The 19301-nt window shown below is 43.7% G+C and overlaps 3 protein-coding genes across 3 annotated transcripts; all 3 read left to right on the forward strand.

Annotated features, from left to right (window-relative positions):
• Nucleotides 1–11: 11 nt before the first annotated feature.
• LOC109486455 lies at nt 12–3889 on the forward strand. Its single transcript, XM_019790284.1, has 8 exons — nt 12–15; nt 170–380; nt 931–1114; nt 1550–1698; nt 2158–2264; nt 2499–2548; nt 2744–2876; nt 3774–3889. Exons 1-8 carry the CDS (start codon nt 12–14, stop codon nt 3887–3889), a joined length of 954 nt encoding a protein of 317 aa, XP_019645843.1.
• A 6552-nt stretch (nt 3890–10441) lies between these two features.
• Nucleotides 10442–15983, forward strand: LOC109486456 (contactin-associated protein-like 4). The gene is made up of 5 exons (XM_019790285.1): nt 10442–10742; nt 11218–11343; nt 14506–14690; nt 15184–15295; nt 15745–15983. Exons 2-5 carry the CDS (start codon nt 11253–11255, stop codon nt 15981–15983), a joined length of 627 nt encoding a protein of 208 aa, XP_019645844.1. The 5' UTR covers nt 10442–10742; nt 11218–11252.
• A 184-nt stretch (nt 15984–16167) lies between these two features.
• On the forward strand, nt 16168–19246 carry LOC109486457. The gene is made up of 7 exons (XM_019790287.1): nt 16168–16278; nt 16563–16598; nt 16730–16800; nt 17182–17264; nt 18133–18144; nt 18569–18620; nt 19056–19246. The coding sequence occupies exons 1-7, from the start codon at nt 16196–16198 to the stop codon at nt 19244–19246; spliced, it is 528 nt and encodes a 175-aa protein (XP_019645846.1). The 5' UTR covers nt 16168–16195.
• Nucleotides 19247–19301: the final 55 nt, after the last annotated feature.

The following is a 19301-nucleotide window of genomic DNA, read 5'->3' on the forward strand; positions in this document are numbered from 1 at the left end:
GGTAAACTGCTATGGGTAAGACTTAAATCGACTTGTTTGGGACTTAATGTAAGCATCAAGCCTTTTACAATTTGTCTGGCGTCGGATAATCTAGTAAAATAGCAAAAGTAGAAAATCACTAGGGAAAGTAGGTAATTGACTCCTAAACTTCACCAATTCCCGTTCACAGGCTCACCGCAGCTGTCGTCAGACCTGGGGTACATCCGCGTGGACACGTATGACGTGCAGGACACGGGCGTGAACTTGACCCTGACCATCCCGTGCACCAGCTTTAACCAGGCGGCCTTCCTCGCCTCCCTGTCCGCGCTGTTCTCGCCAGGCCGATGCGGGGTCTCCTACACCACGTGCACCACATCGGCCAGGAGAAGGCTGCTGCAGACGTGAGTGTTAACTAATCCTTATAGGGGGTTTCTTTTACACAACACGATATAATCTACCAACCTGATGAAACTATTTTCGGAAGATCCTAACATCGCTGGCAGACCCCAGTGTGTTGTGCCATTTGGAAAGACTAACACTATTTCCTCACACAACTCGAGTAAAAATGTGTACATAGCTTAGGTTAGGGACCACGGCTAGGTAGTGGCTTCTACAGAAGTGTTTAGGGCCCTGGCTACGTTACGTCGTACGATCGTCGTAGGATCGCAAATTGAAGGCATTCTTGTGACAGTCGTGCATATGTTTTATACATGTACAGAATTCAGCTGACCCTTGTTGATGCTTCGTTCTGCAATACTCCATAAAAAATCCTACTCCTGGGTACAAATATGTGATTCTCTATTTTTCATAAACACTTGTCCTAAAAATTACACATGTATATATTTTAGGGTAACTGTCAACTGCATGCTGATGTAGTAGAAAGAGAAAAAAAGGATCTTGGGCCTGACTCGAGAACTGTTCTAACGTCTTTCATCCCCATTCCTCTTCTAGTGACTCTACTGTCGTGACTATCTACGCGCTGGCTAATAACGACACAGACAGCTTCGCGGCCATAGACCAGACCAAGGACTTCCTGACGTCCCAGCAGGTCCTGGACGTGCTGCAGGCAGACTCGTCAGGCACGCCCAACTCTGTACTCACTACAGGGGACTTCAACCAGTACGCTATAACTAACGTAAGGAGCTTCCTATTGTGTACCACAGCACCAGCATGCTTTCAAATGTCGTACCCCTAGTTTTCATATACCAGTAGACATATTGACAAACATGATGAGATGGAACCGATGTCTCAAACGGAGGGTGAATAAAACATCTCTTAGTCAGTGTCCTCCATCGAGTCTGACATGCATGGAAAATTGCTCCGCCCCTCAGGCGTCACCAAAAAAGTAGACACACTGGAAAACGTATATGTAACTATGCCATGCTTGGTTCTATGGTACGTATCGCTAGTACTAAGATGCAGGGTGAATAGGGGGAACATCTCAAACATATATGAGTACATTGCTTTTCAATGGGACATATCGTATACATATGAAGGGCTGGCTTAAAGCTTCATCATGTAACAGTACGTCAAGGTACATGGTAGACTGACTAACCTGTACGTTATACAGGTGGAAGAAGCGTTCCCGACGACCACCGCGTCCACCCCGTTCTACGACACGTGGTACGGCATCCTGACCATCGTGCTCTGCTCCGTGTTCGCCGTGATTCTGTTCGTGCTTCTCATCGTCCTCATCGTCTACTGCTGCAGGAAAAACAAGTTAGTAGATATAGTCACGGATTAGACATTGAAAGAACAACGTGTATCGTATCCAGAACCGTGCATATCTAGTCCTATGGTATCCAGAACCGTGCCTACATGCATGTAGTTCTATACCTTAATGGGTTAGGATCAGGCACGATTCTGGATACTAAGATAGTCTCCGCGTATCCGAAAACGTAGATTGCCCCAGACATGGTTCTGGATATACGTGATCCATATATAGAATTCGTTCCTGGGCATGGTTCTGGATACGGCACCGGAGCACCCTAGCCGTCAGCTGAAGTACTAGTAGTACGGTCGTACCAGATTACAAGATAGACAAAGATAGATATTGATAGACGAATCTTTGATCATAAAACATATCTGTTCTTACATTTCCACCATGACTAAGAAGAGAAAAGTATCTGAATTCACTTACTACACTATAATAAAATGATATGTGTTTCGTTAAACCAGAAACACTAAGAAACAGCAGCCGAGGCCGCGGAGACCGGACACGCCGACTGTTATAGAGAACGCCTGGACGGACCAGAAGAAGACCGCCGTCATCACAGACCAGAGTGGTGAGTTCTTTCGGCAACTACAGTCACATTGTAAATGTAGATCTTGATAACGTCTCTGAAGTTTCCAAATTTCATTAATCTAGCTACCGGGTTTTAACGTCATCTCCTGTTTGTAAAACTTTCTCAATTCAGACCCTATCATTCTTCTGGCATATCTCTAAAACTCTGACAACGACTACCTGATAGAATCGTTGATGTCCTGATAACAAGTTTGATTTTCTTTTCTTTTTACAGGGTACAAACAAGACAGTGTGAAACAGACCTCGGAGAATCCACTGGTCTTGGTAAGAAAATATCTTCTTAGCTCTCATCCATGAAAAGAAAAAAATCAAAATTTCTATTTTGGATTTTACCCCACTGCATTGATATCATGACAAACATAGAAAATTATGGCAGAATATAACTTAAGAGTATATCTAACCTAACACTGCCATGTCAGCACATCTTCTTAGACACTGATGTACCATTGTTCCCTCCAGGCGGCGGCTACCCAGTTCCAGAGGCCGCGGCGGGTGGCGCCTGACCGGGTCCGTAAAACTACCAACAACCGGACTGAGCTGTCCTCAGCTGACAGCAACAGGAGGGAGTTTGACGGGAGGGCGGTAGATCCTGGTAAGTGTGTGACACTCTTCTTTCAACCTGCAATGTAGTCAAATACTGTATAACTGTAGCTGAACCAAGTAAACACCCCCAATTTGTCAATATTGCATCAACTGTAGCTTGTAAGAGCATAAACGCACTTAATGTCTTTCTTTGCCTTGAAAATTGAAATCGCACAATCAAATAAAGAACCAACAGTACACACCGAGAAGAGTAGACGTAACATGCCAGGCGCGGCGTCTTCTGTTGGTACCTAGTCCTACTCGTACAGATAACACTGAGAACAGAAGAGACGTGGAAAGATGCATTGACCGAACCAAACATCTACATTCAGCTGCACGGTGATCCGTTCCCGCCCCGGTTTCTAGGTATCCTGAGCTTCCCTACACTCTAAACTCATGGACAGGCGTGTTGCCGATGTTCAAATCTCCCGAAATACGCAAAAACGCGACCAAATTCTACCGGATCGTGTCCCAAACACAACGGAGCCGCCATGTTGTTTACGTGCTACTAGAGTAAAACTAGCGTCACCTTCACAGCAAAATTACTGAAAATGGTCATTTTCGTAGCGTTTTCGGTAATTTTGCTACAAAGGGGTCTTGTATAAGATGTGATAAACATAATACGCTTCGGAGCACAGGTTTTAATTATTATAGCCCAAGCTTTGTCAAAATTGCCATGAATTTCTGCTGACGAATTCTATTATTTACGAATTCTTGGAGCATTCGTATAATAAGAATACTACTAGTGTCCTTAACACTAGTAGTACTAAAATCATTTATGAAAGCAGGTTAGCATTGTTAAATACTAGCAATAGGTCAATTTCTTTTTATGTACAATTTGCCCCACATTGTACCTACTATAACTGTCATACAATACATTTATTCTGTACTGTTATTCCCCTCCCAGCCACCGGCAGAACGTACGTGTACAACACGCGGACGGGCGCGCGGAAATGGCTGGACACTGCCCGGAGTAACCTCAACAACCGGCGGAACATAAACAGTAACAGTAGCGAGGCTTAGTCTGGAAGTTCATCTGAGTTGATAGATCAGTTTGAAACTGTAATTCCCAACACAGAAGTACCAAATTTTTTGTCTCTTCATCTCAATTCTTGTCAAAGGCTGTTGTTGAATAGTAGATTTTTTTACTACTGTTGGAAATTACAGTTTAAATCTGTTTAGAGTAGCGATACATGTAGGTCTACGTACTTCATGCCACACTGATTTGATAAACTGTTATTCTCAAAATAATGACCGGGGGTGAACTGCATATATACAATGTCAAAGAAAGCAATAGAGAACATACAACTACTATCTGATCAACTATACAATACTACTGATTTGTCTGCTAATACAAGGTTTGACAAACTATTGATACTCATAGGATCAAAGTACCGACATTTTGCGTACGTGTTACAATTAGTTTGAGTTGCGAAACGTTCATTGAACAGACGAAAACATACTGTGACAGCCTTATCATGTAGCGTGTTTCACTGTTATCAAATAGCACACTTGCCAAACTACAACATTGATATATATGTTTGGCCATGGTCAACAGTAAGGTTAGACATGTATGTTAAATCAGGTATTTCACTTAATGACTCCTTCTTCAAAGTAGAATAACAAACTTGAACCAGCAAAACTTTGGGTCTTACAACTGTTTATCAAATCCATGTGGCGTGGGGTGGAGTTTATGTAAATATTTTCGGTCGACTCGATATATTTTTGTACGATAAAAATCTATGACAGGACTTCTACAATGCGTAGATGTCGTCAATATAATTAATGGTTGTAAGTATGTTGTTGTTTTTTTTTACATTTGTACATTTGTTTGACAAGGATAACATTTTCCATATATCTTCCTAATAACATAGTAATATTATACTTAATATCAAAGGTGACTGAAATGTTACATGACAAGAAAAAAAAGCAGCCATCACAAATACAGTTGTATCCAAAACCTGCTTTAAACCGGACCTGGGGCAAATATGCTGCTAGCAAAGTTTCTATATCTGTAATACCCAGACTCAACTTGTACTTTTTATTATTGACGGGAATATCAGCAACGTAAGATGTGAAGTTGTAAATATGTGTGTTTTATGTGTGAAAAAATTGATCTATGAAATATCGCTATAAAATAGACCAGTGCGAAACATTGAGTTCGTTTTCTGGATATTTGTGTCGGTACCATGCACTTAAGGTTGCTGTGCAATAACGATAAAAAATGTGTTTCATATGTACATATGTCTCTTGGTGGATTTTGTAATAAAGTTTGCTACCGGCATAAGATGTGTTTGTCATTTTGTTTAGATAGAAGTTTCCTATTTACTTTTCTCTGGGATATACTGAAAATTCAATGCACTAGTGGCAGAAAAAAGTGCTGTCCAATTGAGAAGTGTGAAAAAAGAATCACTGTTCTAAAATGTAAAATGTATAGTTCTTGGCATATTTGCAACAAACAATCTTTAAGTGTCCTCATCAGTGTAACTCTTCGAACAGGGTGTTTCTCCGTTATGCCACCGTATATTGACGAAAGATGAGTAAAGTATATTTCTTAAGGGCACGACATCGTGCATGTCAGGGGTTCGAACCCAAGACCTCTTGGTTCTGAGCCAATCACTCTGACCATTACGCCACGCGATGCAATGTCAAACCGTGTGAACAATAAATAAAACCCACAGTTTGTATATTCCACAACAACATACCCTGACACTGTATTCAAACGATACACACATACTCTGAATAAAACTGTCCTTAAACTTTGCCCCTATTGAAACAGTATTTAACCTATTCATTTGCTAGTGAATCCGGTACCATGCGTACCACGGCCCCTGCCAAGCCAACACTTTTGTTCCTATTTAAACCGGTGTCACTCAGGCCTTTCCCTACATCTATTCACGACGCACGTAGCGTACATACTAGGCCACGCTGACTTAATTGTATGCATCTACGCACGCATTGGCTTCGCGTGTTCTCAAAAACATCACCTCCTTGGGACGGCACCCAGGCTGCCGACGCTCCACGAAGTCAAGACCTTAGTACATTGCCGACTCAGAAATGCCGCAAAAGGCCAGCATGTGCCGGCTTGTCGTAAAAGTCGCTTTGTACTACCGCAAATTCACAATACCAGTTTTGTATTTCTGTGATTTGGCATTGATTTTTTGCCGGATTTTTTGCCGATTCTTTTTATTCGCCCGCGCGCAATAGATTGAGGGTCTTCAGATGCTGTCATCCATAAAATTAACTCAGTGTGGCCTTACTGGTGTGACTCAGACCCTTCCCCTGCATCTGTTCACCCTCGCACGTAACGTCCACATTATCTGTGGCCGGTATGCCCTGCTCCATTAAGCATGGTACACAGCTGTTTGTATGGGGATGACGTACAGTAACACACACACGCAAACATGCCACCTGTCTGGCCGCGCTGCCCGAGAGACACGATCGGAGAGGGTCTGCATGCCGTTTTCCATGAGGCGTAGCAAGACATTTTTTACTCTCCAAGCAGAGGTATAGTCTTCGGCTTATTTTTGGCGTGTTTAAGGCTTTCTTCTTTTGTATCGGTATCCTTTTTTACACCGGTTTAATGGTAGCCGGTGACAAATTTGATGCTGTCTTTTAACCACCGAAAGATCTGCTGGAGAGTATTCTAATTCACCGTTAATCGTTGCGTAGGGAAATTCTTGGTGAAGCGCAATAAGCCACTTTAATTCTACGTAGCACGTTATGTGTTGTCCAGAATTCATTGTTAAGCGTTATCAAAAAATAATTTGTATGGTGTAGTCGAGAGCCGGACTATTTTCGCCAGGAACCCCAACAATCCAATGAAGTAGTTTCCAAGCTTTACACAAGAACAGCTTAATATTCCGTTAAGTATTGCCAGCCGTTCTAAATTTAGGACACGTCATTTCTCATAAGGCGTCGCCAGGATCCCCCATGCAGACCCTCATCTAAAAAAAGTAGTCCCGGGTTGTCCAAACACCCCTCCCCACCCACCTGTGTTTGCCGATAACTTAGCCTAATATTGACCCTCCTTTTGTTAATTGGACATTACGAACTTAATAAAGTTAGATTATCCGAGCAATAGGATAAAGATTTAGTTCAAGTGGTCCTGTAAACTTTACCTTATTTTAAGACTAACTTAAGTGTCTGAGACTAAGGAGGGTTGGCTAAGATTTCTTCAAGAGATTGTTCTTGAAAAAGACGTGGCTTGTCGGTAAGTGTTTGTGTTAACCCTAACGACAGCGTGACAAAACTGACAACTATGGCCGCTCCTATGACAGGTATTGGTTCGTTGCTATGCGGCACACGTCAAGCAAACTGACGCTCTTCCAAATACCGTCCCCATTCCTGGCCTTGTTGTTTCTGCAGTTCTTTTCAGTAACATCCGCTCGCAGTGACAAAGGTAACAAAAACCGACTGACGTGTGGTGGGGCGATCGTTTTGAAACGGTTGCTTTACTCACCGGCCTTGTTGTGCCAAATATTTGGCGGGTTTGGTAACCCGAGAGGTGAAACAACTGGATACTCAGGAGACGTGTTTGTGAAACAGGGACAAACTCGGAGCTTGTTGGAGAAAGTGCGTACCAGATAGGGTGATTACCTAATACAGGGTCTCAAGAGTGGCATCTTTTTTATACGTTGGACCTACATAGCCGTACCGTGTTGTAGATACTGTGAAGAGTTACGGAACATTACTGACGCAGATTCGTGAAGGTACGAAAGCTTCTGTGTAGTTTTTTGGGCAGTGTACAACTGGATACTCAGGAGACGTGTTTGCGATACTCTGGGACAAACTCGGTGGCTTGTTGTAGAAAGCGTCAGTGAAAGTAGCCGTACCAGGTAGGGTGATCACCTTATACCGGGTCAAGAGTAATATACTTCCCCTAAGTGTTCTTTGAAACATTAGAACTACATACATAGCCGGTCTGCGCTGTAGATACTGTGTGAAGTGACGGAAGTGACGACAGATTCGTGAAGTAAGAACGCTTCTGTTTAAGTTTTTTCCTGTCAACACCTTTAGCCACTGTAACTGTATGATTTCTGCCATTACGTTTGTACAGTGTACGTGTGAAAAGTGGTCTGTAAGTTGCTATGAAGGATCTGGGTACCGGCTTGTGTAAAGCCTACGTGTGTACAAGCGAGGCAAAGTTTAGGGCTCTTTCATTCGGTGTGAAGGGAAGTAGGTAGCAAATGTTCAAGTCCCGCTTGTAGTCAGTGAATTCACTACATCTTAGCTACACTTAGCGCAACACTGATATGCCATAAGTTTGTCTTTCTCTTCACTTCGTTTTGTGAAAAATGACTTAAAATTGAAACACCACTTCTATATGTATACAGCAGTTTGAGTATGAACTCCAGATAGCGCCACTGAAACAACTAGACATGGGGAACAACAACATCCTGCGAACTTCTATCATCTTTCTGATCGTCAGTATCGGTAAGTACTTTCTAATAGTTTCTAACAAACTCAAACCTGTTGCTAGAAAATACTGAGAATTCAGCAAATAGGCGGAGTAGTATAACAGATAAGTTAGGCGACCAAGTTATCGACCCTAAAGCTTACAAATTGTGCCCTCTAACTCCATTGGTATACTATTTCATCTACTGCCTAATTTCTATTCAAGCAACCTGATAAGCCTGCGTTTTATCACTAACGTTACTGCAAAATGTGATTCTGAAAAACCCTGTACTTTGTACATGGCAGTCAGGGATCATATGATTCTTCTTTTAAACTTGCAGTCATATCTAACTTTTACCCAAAGCCTTCCATTCATCCCAATTTAGTATCTACACTCTTTGCACATATTGCTGCTAGTTAGGAATGTCTCGATTTTCTTATATTATGTATTATAGTATTGTACCTTGTAACCAGTTAGTATGTTATCTTTATTTCAGGTCTTGTATTTATAGTAGATTTCTTATTTCATGTTTGTCTCCACGTTTGTATTTGTGGGTTATCTAATACCAGTCACCACTGCCTTGATAACCTGTGTATTCATCTGTTGTCATTGCCAATAAAGAAAGAAAGAAAGATTAGAGTAACAGGTTGTTTCGCTACATTGTCAGTTCGCTACAGTTGATTCGCTACATGGCAAAAGTCGATTAGTCACATACAGGAGCGCAATAAATGTCAAGGATGTAATAGATGTCAATCTGTTAATCTGCATGTACCTATCTGCCTGTCTGTCTGCATGAAACTAGGGCGCCACACTCCCGAGATATAGGACACTGTAAACTAATTAATTTCCATTAGGTGGATAAAAACAAATAAAATGGGACCATTGAAGATTAAACCAGGCTGATCAGTGGAGTCAGTCGGAGTTTGTTTTGGGGGAAAGTAGAATCTGAACAATAACGCTGAAGAAAGTAAAACAGGAAGGTATCCACTATTGAAAACTCCGTAAATGTGCCTGAGGATGTTTCAAGATGAGAGCGGAGACATTGGAGACATATAGCATAATTTTTCCTCTCTTATACCTAGTTATCTATCTTAATACATGTATTTAGGCCATGTTGAGTTTGAATATGCAATTAAGTTCATTGTTCATTATACACGGGTAAGTTGATATTGCCACAGGTGAACCTCAAGTAAAATATTCTTCAGCACTCAGATAGCATGCCAATACACAAGTACAATCGTTACTCCATGCACAGTATATAGCTAAAGTTATGTAACCAAAGTAGTGTTATCACGTTCTGGGTTGGCTGACGTTCTGTTTAATTTTGATAACCTGGTTGATAAGGTCTAACTAGAAGGTCACAAAACACGTGTGTACAAACAGAGTTATCAACCTCGGTGTGTTCGTGTGGTAACTAAGGAGTCTATCTATCTATCTATATGTTGTACTGGACAAGGCCCCAAACTGGGGCATCACGTCCAGGGTCATTGACAATTGCGGCCGGTGGGGTGAGGTGCTCCGTTCAAGGAAAAAAATCAAACAAAAATGTGTTGTGTGCAATAATAAACAGTGCTATATACATTGATATACATTGAGTCATTGATAGATGTTTTCGTTCTACGATAACATTCAAAAGTCGGTCTTATCTTAATAATCCCTTAACAATTTCCACTTCAAAAAAGCATGTATAACGAAAACAAGACCATGTATATTTTACTCGGAATCTATTGGGGAAGTTGTATAATGGTTTTGCATGTACATGAAAAGTCGTCATGTCGCTTCAACAGTTACATGTAGTTTTTTTTTTCTTGTTACACGATTTTGCTGGCTGGCATAGCTTGTAGAGTAAAGTAGCACAACTTTCTGATGTAGTAGTGTAGTACATTGGCGCCCCCTTTCACTATTTACTGAAAGTGCAATGCTCAATACACAAAATCTCATCGGCGAGAATCTGATCACAGCTTTTTGCAGTAAATCGAATTTAGCAAAGATCTTTTCCCATCTTTATGATCAGGAGGGTCGATACACATTTTATTTGTTTGGCTTTTTATATTACACTTTACACTAACCCTAACACACATTAAAGAAGTGAGATGCTATGCTATGAGCTTTCGACCAGTCACTCTGGTCTTCCTCAGTAGACTGACCCAGTGAGGCTTGTCACGTGGCTTCTTTAAAGTGGGACGTCAACACTGGGTCAAAGGTATCTGGTAGACGATATCGGCCCCCGTCGCGGTTCAGTGATATTATCATTATTATATAATTATCCAGGCTGCGTCTGCGGCCAGTATAAGAACTGCCAGGCGTTAAAAGATGCCGGTTTCACGACGAACGGCCGGTACACGATAGACATAGACGAGACGGGCAGTCTGACGTCCTTTGTCGTGTACTGTGACTTCACGTCCAGCGCGACAGCTGTCACCATCCTCAACCACGACAGCGAGACACGGACACAGATCACGGGATTCGACAGCGCAGGTAGGATTAAAACATTCTCATTCCGTACTACATTGTGTCTGTAAGGTAGATTGGTCTCAATAGATGCCATACATAATGTACCTTGAACAATTGTTGTGTAGTAAAGCTTACATTTGTTGATGCGTAATTTTTACCCTCGGCATTGTTTAAAACAAGAGACAACCCTTGTAGCATTTCGAGGATGGTGTGTTTGAGGGCTGATACAAAGCTACCACACCAGAATGTCACTACAAGTAATATTTGTTGTAGCCAGAACTGTGCTTTATCTAGAACCGTACGCGTGCTCTGTCAATGGGGCACATCTACGTTCCTGGATACGCGGAGACGATGCCTGATCCAAACCCTAACCCATTCAGGCATAGACCTCAAAATATCATGAAGGAAAAGGTGGGGTGCAGTCCCATGTTCTTTGTGTTCTTAATAATCGGTATGCCACTCCTCTTAACTCGTTGTCCATAACATTATGTGACCACAGGCGAGTACATCGACTCCATCGCGTACGAGGTCTCCATGACGCAAATCGCCGCCGTAGTCTCGGACTCAGCCACCTGCCAGCAGCACCTCAAGTACGAGTGTATGCACAGCGCCTTGGGACTATCAGGTTTGTTTGTTTGGTTGTTTGTTTTAGAACAAGGGTTTATAATAGGCATACAAACATTGGCATAGTCTCGAAACCAGCCTCCTGCCAGCAGCACCTCAAGTACGAGTGTATGCACAGCGCCTTGGGACTATCAGGTATACACCCCAGCAGGAGGCTGCGTTCGAGGCTATAACATAGGCTATAACATAGGCTATAACATAGGCAATAGCCTCGAACCCAGCCACTTGCCAGCAGCACCTCATAAACAAGCACGAGTGTTTGCACAGCCTTGGGACTATCAGGTAAATATGAGAAGCTTGCAAACATAGGCTATAGTCTCAGCTCTGCAACAAGTCTACACCATGCACTAGGGCTGTCAGGCTGGGGCTTATACTAAGCATAAAAACGTAGGTTATGGGTTATAGTCTCGAACCCAGCCACCTGCCAGCAGGGCCTCAAGTACATGTACGAGGGTCTGCACGGCGCCTTGGGACTATCAGATGACAACTGGGCTTTATAAAAAAGGAAACAGATTCTTTTATTGACTCGACAAAATGTACAGTACAAGAGTTCACACACGCGTTAGGGTTATCAGATAAAAAGCTGGGGTTTAAGCATAACAGGTATACACAAAACATAGTTTCAAACTCAGCCTGCACAGTGCTTTGAGATTATCCCGTAAACATGCTGGGTCTAAGCATAACATAGGCTACAGAATCGTTTTCATCGTCCTGTCAGCAGGACCTAAATTTATGCTGTCGTATCCTAGTATCAACAGCCGATGCTTCAAAATATGGAGACTGTCTGGGTCCTATATTCAGTGACTATTAGGTGTCCCTGTGGTGTCATGGCAACGGCATATGGATCCTTCATGTTAGTAGTGATGTGTTTGAGGAATGTTCCTGTCTTGTCAAACATCTCCACACGACTGTTTCCCCAGTCTGCCACGATGATGTTCCCTGCCCTGTCTGTACAGATGCCTCGGGGGTAGTCCAGCTGACCTTCACCTCTTCCCAAACCTCCAAAATGGAACCGAAAATGCCCATTCTTGTTGAACGCATAGACACAGTTATCGCTACCGTCTGATACAAGAATGTTCCCCTCCTCGTCCACAGTGATGTACCGGGGTTCCTTCATCCCCTGCCGCTGCAGTAAGAAACTCTTCTTTGACCATGCCCTCACAGTGTTCACAAGTGTTCCATCTGGCCTGAACACCTGTACTTCACCATGTTCGTTAAAGAAGTCTTGTATGGATTGTGTGATGAGGATGTGGTTCCTCCTGATGTCCACAGCAACTCCTCTGAAACAGAATGACTTCCGTAGATCAAATTTCCTCAGCACCCTGCCCTGTTTGTTGTACTGCACAGCGAACTCAGCAGAGTCTGTCCACCCCACCACCCACAGGTTCCCCACCCCGCCCAGGGCCACATCTGTTGGGCTTATCTTCTGTTCATCTGACACGACTGTTGGGAACTGTCGGACAAACGTTCCCCGCAGGGTGAAGACTTGGATCCTCTGGTTAAGACAGTCTGCTACAAAGATCTTCCCTTCCTCTGACGCTGCAACACCCCATGGATGAAAGAACTGTCCTGTTCCTGATCCATATTCACCAAATGTCACCTTCTGAGGCTGATGTATTTGATCACCTGTGCCCCTTGATGCAGGTGCTGCTGGGATTGGTGCAGATGGGAGAGACTGGGCCTCTTGCTCTTGGTTACCATGGTGATGACCTGTGCCCCTTCCTGCAGGTGCTGCTGGGATTGGTGCAGATGGGAGAGACTGGGCCTCTTGCTCTTGGTTACCATGGTGATGACCTGTGTCCCTTGCTGCAGGTGCTGCTGTGATTGGTGCAGATGGGAGAGACCGGGCCGGCACATGCCCTGATACTGGCACGGGGGTGTCTCTAGGCTGAAAGACAGCAGGTTGGATTCGTACAGTAGTTGGTGCTGCTTTTCCTCTGTTCGTTCCAACCGCCCATCTAGCGACCTGTTCTTGGTTCGTTCTTAGTTCTGCTTGATCACAGCCAGCAGCCTGGTCTTGAAGCCTTCCCCGCTTACTTGTCGCCATGAGATTGTCGGGCAAACCAGCGACCCCCTGGGGTGGCAGCCTGATCTGCCGACGACAGTTTGGGCACTGTAACGTCACTCTCCTCCCTCCATGGTCCTGTAGACGCTGCAGACAGTCCGGGCAGAAGGTGTGTCCACATGGCAGCACCTTGGGCCTAGTGCACGGCTCTAGACAGATGCTGCAGGACATTTCTTCATAAATTTCCGTCGTTGAACTTGACGGAGCAGAGCCCATGATTTTGCTTCCAACTAGTGTGCCTGTCCTTTTTTCAGTCAAGACTCCGGTCTAAGGTTTTGTTCAGGTTTAGCCCAACAATTCCAGTAAACAATAGGTGTTTAGGTCATTTATTTTCTTATGTTTACCTACTTACTGGGTAACGTCCTAAAATAGAATTGCTAAGGAGACTATTTCCTTATTGAGCCTTATTCATAATGGGGAAGAAGCTAGAACACAACCACTTAAAACAAGTGAAAATAGCAATAACTATAAAAATTGACCAAGTCTGCCTAGTTTTGATTACAATAGACTAAAAAGATAGTCAAATGTGAAGCATTTAGCGTAATCACTTGGCAGCAATTGACCCCTATACTGATGACTGAGTTGGTATGACCCAACAGTCATTACTAACATATCAGTCAACGGTAGCGGCGACCTATTTGTCCCCTTTTGTGACATGCATTGTCCGGCAAATGATTAAAATGTAGTTACTACAACAAAGCTCCCACTTAATTTTCATTTTCTTCCCATTTTCGATACATGCACTTGCTAAACCAAAATAGAACCACCACACTTGTAGCTCCCATTCCAGAGATGAATTACTTGTTACTGCTTTTCTGTGACAATACAGACAGTAACTCGTACGCAGACCTACTGGGGAGGGTTAGGGTTAGGTACCGGTGTACTTACCTGTAGTTACTTGTGTGCTTACCTGTAGTTACCTGTGTGCTTACCTGTAGTTACCTGTGTTCTGTACAGACAGTAACCCGTACGCCTGGTGGGTGGACCGGTCAGGCGCCCAGCAGACCTACTGGGCAGGGTTAGGGTTATGTACCGGTGTGCTTACCTGTATACGTAGTTACCGGTGTGTTTACCTGTAGTTACCTGTGTCCCGTACAGACAGTAACCCGTACGCGTGGTGGGTGGACCGGTCAGGCGCCCAGCAGACCTACTGGGGCGGCGCCACGGGTCTGACCGGCAAGTGCGCGTGCGGCGTCGACGGCACCTGCGCCAGCGACCTGACGACGTCGGCGACGCTCACCTGTAACTGTGACGCAAACGACGCAACATGGAGGATAGACGAGGTGGGTCAAAAACTTTAGCTTCTGTTTGATTTTCATTTAGTAACTCAGAACGGTAAAATAACAGTACATTATTCCAGTTAGACCCAAAACAACAATGGGTAGCGGTCTTTCCTATTGATAAAGAGGTTGGGAGTTCGAATCCCGGCTGTTGTCATGTCATTTACCCGACATGTACACTACTGTAAAGGGTCGCAGTCCTTCAGTCGGGACGTTAAGCTGTGGTCCAGTGTTTACTGTGCTTGTAGAAAAGAGCTAGCCAAGGGTGATTTCCCCGGTACAATGAACCTGTAAACACTGTACATAGCGTCTGTCTTCTGTCACAACCAAGTGGAAGTGTCCCCCTCAGTGAGCTAAACTGGTTCGAGATCTCTTTTATTACAACTTTAACACATATCAAGCCTACCACTTACTACATGTCAACACAGCATGCAAGGTATGGAATATTGCATCACAATAAGGTACATGTATGATGTGCTTCCTCCGTTCCCCCCAGGGCTACCTGACAGACAAGTCAGTCCTGCCCGTGACCATGCTGCGGTTCGGAGACACCGGGCAGTCGGCGGAGGAGGGTTACGTCACACTAGGGCCGCTGCTATGCTATGCAGGTAGGTGTGGCGATTTCCTATGTAATAACCCTCGAAATCGTGCGGAAAAGTAGTACGATGCTTAAATGTATTCCTTCATTCATTCATATTCCTACATAAAGGGTAACACAATGATCAAATTTTCATCAACCACTGTCATCTTCATCGTCATAATTAATGACCAATCGCTACTGAAAAAAAAACTGTGTTGCATGGTTTAGTTCTGCCATATTGTGACAGTCGTTTTGCATAAAGCTATGATCTACATTTCTTATATCTTCTCATCTATCCTTTCGTCTAACTGTTTGACCGTTGGAGCACCACAGATGATTTGACAAGTGCATTCTCAAGTCTGAAACTTTCATAACACTACAGAGCCACATAAAACATTTCAAGAACACAGGACATACATGTCATACAAGACATACATCACTCTGTCTATCCTTCCCTTGTTTGTTATCTTTCTAAAGGCGAGTCCACCACCATTCCTCCCGTCACAGCCACGCCGGTGCCCTGGGTCCAGACGGCAGCAGGCATCACCGTCATCATCATCTGTATCCTCATCTTCATCGGCATCGTCATCATGCTCAACTTCTGCCTGTGTGCGCCCTGGTGGAGGAGAAACTGTACAAGATACTGTGGGTGTTGTAAATGCTGCGATGCCTGTCTGTGTTGTGATGGACCTTCCGTAGGACAGGCCCAGAAGTAAGTGCCCCCTCTGTGTGTGTCTGTCTGTCTGTCTCCCCCCCTCTCTCTCTCTCTCTCTGTGTCTTTCTCTCTTTCTCTGTCTCTCTACCCCTCTCCCTGTGTGTGTGTGTGTGTGTGTGGATAGTGTTTAGCACCAAGGACAGGACCTGGTGTACTGTTTGTGAGTGTGTGTACATGCTCAACTTCTGCCTGTGTGCTCCCTGGTGGAGGAGGATGTGTACTCGGTACTGCGGGTGCTGCAAGTGTTGTGATGCCTGTCTCTGTTGTGATGGACCTTCCGTGGGACAAGCCCAGAAGTAAGTGGATAGTTTTCAGCACCAAGGACAGGACCTGGTGTACTGTGTGTATGTGTCTGTTAGTTTCTCTCTCTCTCTCTCTCTCTCTCTCTCTCTGTGTGTGTGTGTGTGAATGTATCTCTGTGTGTGTGTGTGTGTGTGTGTGTGTGTGTGTTTGTGTGTGTGTGTGTGTGTGTGTATGTGTGTGCCTGTGTGTGTGTGTCTCTGTGTGTGTCTGTACATGTTTGTGTATGTCCATCTGTGTTTCTTTGTGTATACTAATTACAATGCCTGTTTTCGTCCAGGGTGCAGGTTGAACCCACGAAAAAGCCGACGAAAAGGTGAGTATTCTATCTAAATAAACCTCAAAGAATATACCACATGTTGCGTTCATATCACTATAGATGTGTATATTGGCCTTTGAGTAATTAATCAATGAATTTATGTTTTTGCTACCCTCCATGTCCTACAGCGTTTCCTTCGTGAACGTTAAGGCGCCCCCGCCAGCGATAACCTACCCCAAACAGAAGGCACCGACTCAAGGTACTGTTGACACTACACAACTTTGATGCTCTGTTATTTTCTCACTGGTGGTTCAATGTACCCAGCCTGATTACTATGAATTACACTCCTTTGCATAGCTATCGTGTGATGGTACTGCAGAACCCCAATTTCTTAAAAAAAAACTACCAGTCATAGCATGGTGCCCTTTAAAAGGTGCACTTAGGTGCTGCACTTAGGTGCACCTGTTCCACCATGCCCTCCATGTATATTATGTATGTGGTCAATCGTAATAACTAAATAAGTCCATAGCGGCTTAAGCAGTAGCGTTGTTGTTGAAATATCAACCGTGAAGTTTTTCTGCCATTTTCTACAAGTACATGATGTATGTGACAAAGCCTCTTCCTACAACCCTCCCCACAGAAGTGCTGGTAGTGGACGCTCCCCCGCCCAAGAAGAGTTTCTACATTCAGAACAGGACCAGCACGGACTGGGAGGAGCTGGAGGTTCGTGAAAAAAACTGTTTAACCTTGACTACAGCAGTCTTTATTCTCGCTAACTCTTGCTTTCTAAAGTTACCCATGCCTGTGCGCCATTCATTTAACGGCATGACGGCCAGTTTGCATGTGTAATGGTATATTTCCAGAATTATCTTGACTGAAGTCACAAAAAATCAGGGTTACCACGCGTTTATTTATTTATTCATTCATTCATTCATTCATTCATTCATTCATTCATTCATTCATTCATTCATTCATTCATTCATTCATTCATTCATTCATTCATTCATTCATTCATTCATTCATTCATTCATTCATTCATCCTTTCATCCTTTCATCCTTTCATTCCTTTATCCATCCGTTAATTTATCCCTACATCTATCCATCCATTCATCCTTTTATAATTTTGTTCAATCGTCCACCATTTTGCCGCTTTCCATGTCATCCATTCATATCTATCTTATCAGAAAATCTTGCTGCGATTTTCCATTTAATTTCTTGTCATTTCATTCCATGTTGCATGATCATCTTTTCATGACATCGATCAACCGTTGATCGCAGGAGCCGCAATCGTTTTTAAAAGTTCCCGATGAAAACCCTTCTCGTCAGAACAGAACGTAAGCTGTGTTTGGTGTCGTGACGTGATACATAAAACTACTTAATCTACATTGTTGTCCTAGTTGAACTAATACTCTGCAGAGCGCTGTTTTGATTGTGGGGAATTTTGTTTGTTTCCGCCTTGCTAACGCAACAACCTGTTGGCTTATCTTTGGCCCCATCCATGCACGCTGCCATGCTTGAATCTTCACTTGAATATCTGCACTGCACCTCCCTCGCTGCCTGCACGCTTCGGACTTTGCTTCTTCCTCAATAGAGGCTCAGAGAGGTAGGAAACTAAGCACACCAGATGGTAGAGGACAAAATATGCAATCATACTGTGCCAATCAAAATATGTAAGCCCATAAGACATGAGGTCAATCACAATCAGGACAAACAATCACAATGTACCAGCTACATTCAGCATGCCCTAAGGTTTGAAATTCTGACCTATTATACTTAATTTTCTAATCGAAATGCGCCAACCATAATTCACCAACCATACATTTGATCAAATTAAAGATATTTTAAAGGAATTAAAATGAAAACCACATGGGAAGCAAGTGTATTGGCCATTCTAACACACGAACATACAACGACAACAAATCAAGTAAAATAGATGTAACTTTATGTCAATATATGAACACTGCTAAGTTGACGAAATGACCCTGAACTTCCCTCACACAACATTATTCTATTCTGTACCATTGCAGAAAGGGAAGAAGGAATCCAACTTCGTCCCGGACGGACAGGCGGTAGACCCAGGTAAGTTTCTGTAAGGTCAGAGCTGTCAATCATTGGACCGGTGTCTTTTATCTCCCGCCCAGCCACGGGCCGCTCGCGTGTATCCTTGGTACTGAAATGGATTTCACCACTCATTACATACAATGAGGGGAAATCTGGAGGAAAAAAAACCAAGGAAGTCCGCATTTCTTTGTTTTAAAACAACATGCAAGAACATTAAAAAAACCATATACATGTAGACAAGCAATAATTGTTTAGCATTATGTCAGCCTCTGGCCGTTCTTACATGTACAACAGTAAGATCTTAGTAGTATCCACTTAACGTTATCTGTCCTTGGTGCTGAAATGGCGCTCACCACACATTGTTTAGTTGGAGCTAGGTGTAGCTTTGCACTGGAACTAGGCTCACACAGACAAGTAATCATTTCTGAGCGCTATGTCGTTCTTCTCCCCCAGCCTCCGGCCGTTCTTACGTGTACAACAGTAAGACCGGCCAGCGGAAGTGGACCGACACGACAACAGCGGTCCTAGCGGCCAACAGGCTTCGGAACGCCGGTAGACAGAGGGACGCACCCCGCCGGGACCCAAGCCCAAGACAGAGCCCTAGAGTAGACTCTCCGCCTCTCACACAAGTTGCCCAGATATAGCCTTCAACAGGCCCTTTTAAGGGGTAATGGATAGTAAGATTCAGCGAAAATACAG

This window comes from Branchiostoma belcheri, unplaced genomic scaffold, assembly GCF_001625305.1.
Source record: "Branchiostoma belcheri isolate BF01 breed outbred unplaced genomic scaffold, Haploidv18h27 scaffold80, whole genome shotgun sequence".
Lineage (NCBI taxonomy): Eukaryota > Metazoa > Chordata > Leptocardii > Amphioxiformes > Branchiostomatidae > Branchiostoma > Branchiostoma belcheri.

Coding starts and splice junctions, on each gene's coding strand:
- LOC109486455 (XM_019790284.1), top strand. Junction 1,115..1,549: donor ACCAGTACGCTATAACTAAC/GTAAGGAGCTTC, acceptor TACGTTATACAG/GTGGAAGAAGCGTTCCCGAC. Junction 2,265..2,498: donor CGTCATCACAGACCAGAGTG/GTGAGTTCTTTC, acceptor TTCTTTTTACAG/GGTACAAACAAGACAGTGTG.
- LOC109486456 (XM_019790285.1), top strand. CDS start 11,253: ATGACGCAAATCGCCGCCGTAGTCTCGGACTCAGCCACCTGCCAGCAG. Junction 11,344..14,505: donor CAGCGCCTTGGGACTATCAG/GTTTGTTTGTTT, acceptor TGTCCCGTACAG/ACAGTAACCCGTACGCGTGG. Junction 15,296..15,744: donor GCCGCTGCTATGCTATGCAG/GTAGGTGTGGCG, acceptor ATCTTTCTAAAG/GCGAGTCCACCACCATTCCT.
- LOC109486457 (XM_019790287.1), top strand. CDS start 16,196: ATGTGTACTCGGTACTGCGGGTGCTGCAAGTGTTGTGATGCCTGTCTC. Junction 16,279..16,562: donor TCCGTGGGACAAGCCCAGAA/GTAAGTGGATAG, acceptor GTTTTCGTCCAG/GGTGCAGGTTGAACCCACGA. Junction 16,801..17,181: donor ACAGAAGGCACCGACTCAAG/GTACTGTTGACA, acceptor CCCTCCCCACAG/AAGTGCTGGTAGTGGACGCT.